General features: G+C 40.6%; 1 protein-coding gene across 1 annotated transcript; it reads left to right on the forward strand.

The window, feature by feature from the left end:
• Positions 1–2742: 2742 nt before the first annotated feature.
• On the forward strand, positions 2743–2877 carry LOC122706951 (thymosin beta-4-like). Its single transcript, XM_043922558.1, has one exon. It carries the CDS (start codon positions 2743–2745, stop codon positions 2875–2877), a length of 135 nt encoding a protein of 44 aa, XP_043778493.1.
• Positions 2878–3229: the final 352 nt, after the last annotated feature.

Here is a 3229-nt window from a genome sequence, read left to right on the forward strand (position 1 = left end):
AGATCCCTTGGAGAAGGGCATGGCAACCCACTCCAGTATTCTTGCCTGGAGAATCCCCTGGACAGAGGAGCCTGGTGGGCTACAGTCCATAGGATCACGAAGAGTTGGACGTGACTGAAGCAGTTTAACATGCATGCACTTCCTATATCTGGACACCTTTAGGTTTCCTTCTTTATGTTTGGGAACTTTTCAGCCACAATCTCTTCAAATACATTTTCAATCTCCTTTTTCTTCTCCTTCTGGAATCCCTATAATGTATAGATTGGACTGCTTTATATTATCCTGTAAGTCTTATATTGCTTTCATTTTTGTTCATTTGGTTTTCTGTCTGCTTTTTTGATTGAGTAATTTCCATTAGCCTATCTTCCAGGTCATTTATTTTTTCTTCTGCATTATTCATTCTGTAGTTCATTGTTTATAGTTCAACTGTAGTCTCGGCAAATTAAATATCTAATTTTTCTTGGCTCCTCATAGTTTCTAGCTCCTTTTTATAATAATCTGCATTTCCATAGTAGCCCTTTTTAATTCCTTCAGGATTTTATCTCCTTGTTGAACTCGGTGTTTATTAGACAGAAGAGACCTGTTTCATTATTTGTTCCTTCAGGGGAATTTTCTTTAACTGAGAATGCTTCCCCTGCTTTTTCATTTTGCCTATATTTCTCTTAGTCTGTGAGTTTAGGAGAAGCAATTATCTACTATAGTTTTCAAGGGCTATTTATAAGCAAGAGTGTGCTTATGTCACTGGTGAGTGTTTATACATTTGTTGGTGTGAAGGCTGTTTTTGGTTTGGATGTGTGTATCTCCTTCCTCAGTGTGTTCTGGCTGACATCCCCTTGATAGTGTGTGCAGGGGCACAGATCATATAGGCTCCCAGGACGTGGGTGCCGCAGTTGGCTCCTGGTCACAGTCCTTCCGCAGCAGCTGCAGCAGGCCGCACACCCCCAGGAGAAGGGGGCAGTGGTTGGCACTAGGTTGCAGGGCCCTCGGCAGCCGTGGTGACAGAAGCAGCAGCAGTCCATGCCCACTGCTGGAGTCTGATGTGGCGGCCGTGAATTGCACCCAGTACTGGAGCTCATGCAGGCGGTGCCCTGCTGCCTGTGAGCACACAGAGAAAGAAGCTCCTGTGGTGAGCCTGAGCCTCTCCTTGGGCACTCCCCAACAGTGGTTCCTTGCCCCTCTGGTGGGCCCAAGCTTCTTCCTAGATTCCTCCAGTTGTGCCATACTATATCCTCATCCCCTCAAGCTGTCTTCAGGCAGCCAATCCCAGTCCTCTCTGTGACCTCTGGAGCCCGAGCCTCAGTACCCAGCCCCCACTTGTCCCAGCAGGCAGACAGAAAAGTGTCTCAGGCTGGGGAGTGCTGGCTGGCACCAACCCTTTATGCAGATCTCTACTTTGCCCTCCACATACCTGTTGCTGCATTCCTCTCTGAGGCTCCAATGTGCCCCTTCTGTCCCCACCAGTGAGGGGACTTCCCAGTGTGTAGAAGCATTTCCTCTTTCATGCCTTCCTCCCAGAGGCACTGGTCCTGTCCTGATTGCTTTCTCTCTCTCTCTCTCTTTTTTTTTCTTTTGGCCTACCTCATTATGCAGAGACTTTCTTGACCTTTTGGAAGTCTGAGGTCTTCTGCAGCATTCAGTAGATGTTCTGTAAGAGTTGTTCCATGTGTAGATACATTTTTGATATATGAATGGAAGAAGGTGAACTCCACATCCTATTTCTCCACCATCTTGATCCCATTACCCTCAACTATTTCTTTAAAATGTTAACTCTATAGAAAAATAATACAGAAAAAAAATAGAAAAATAATAACTCTATAGAAAAATAATACAGTCTACAAGAATGATGCCATAGGGAAATTATACATTATGTAATCTTGCAATTTTCTTATTTTACTTCCCAGAGTGTTATATCATTTTTAAAGAAAGCATAAAACAAGTCTGGAAACATTTTAATGTAATCACTTTTTTTAAAGATCTTTATTGAAATTAGGGGAAAACATTTCATACTGGTTGGATCAGAAGATGAACTCAAAGATATATATAGCAACACTCTAAATTGTTCCAATAATGATGAAATTCATCATATTAAGAATATCTTAAATCATATATCTTTAGATGACAGAATCCTAGATGAATTTTCTCAAATAGATTATCAATACATTTATAAGGACAAAGAGAAAATACAGCATTTTCATCCAGTTAGTGATTTAACTGTAAGAATTTCACAAAATTTTTTTACAAGAATCTGGACCATTCTATTTTGCTAAACATTATATGACAGTATTCTTTCAATTTTTATGATGTTTGTGCATCATGATCTACTTGACACATTTCTTTAGTGGAAAAATTCTGAAGTCAGGTATATATGCAAAGGTAACAGGGATGAAATAAATAATATAGAAGTAATGAAGAGTTTTTGTATTGATCATTGAAGTTGGTGTTATTAATCTAAAAGTGAAGATATTTGCAACCATGGTGGAAAGATGATTATTCTTTCTTAAATTATCAACCTAAGTTTCAAAAGCATTTCATTTTGATAATGCAAGCATAAGAAAACCAGAAGTAATGATAACCTAGAACCTATTAGAGATGTATTTAAAATCTGTAATCAGTATTTGTAGGTTTATGAGTGACAACAGATGAGGAGTTGGTTGCATTCAAAAACCTTGTACAGACTCGGCGGCGGTCACTGCATAGACCAGACCTCACTCGCTCACAGCTTGCTCAGCTCCCACCACAACCATGTCTGACAAACCCTGTATGCCTGAGATTGAGAATTTGGATAAATCGAAACTGAATAAAACAGAATCGCAAGAGAAAAATCCACTGCCTTCAAAAGAAATGACTGAACAGCAGAAACAAGCAGGCGAGTCGTAAGGAAGCTTGCGCCGCCAGTTCGCACTGTGGACTCCACAAGCACTGCCTTCTTAGTTTACTTCTTTTAGCTGTGTGACGTTGTAAGATGCAAAGAGATTGGATCAAGTTTAAATAAATGGAGAAATACTGACAACGTAGGCCTCTACTACCTCCCCCATCTATCTGCCTGTCTGGCTGACAAGGAAGGAAAAGAACTTCCATGTTGGTGAAGAAGGACGCTGGGTGGGACGACAGTGAAACCTAGAGAGAAAAACAAGCTGGTCCAAGGTGTCCTGCAAGCTGTAAAATGTAGTTTAATTAGAGTGCCATTTTTTTGTTGTTGTTCAAATGATTTTATTTATTGGAATGCACA

This window comes from Cervus elaphus, chromosome 13 (assembly GCF_910594005.1).
Source record: "Cervus elaphus chromosome 13, mCerEla1.1, whole genome shotgun sequence".
Classification (NCBI taxonomy): Eukaryota; Metazoa; Chordata; class Mammalia; order Artiodactyla; family Cervidae; genus Cervus; species Cervus elaphus.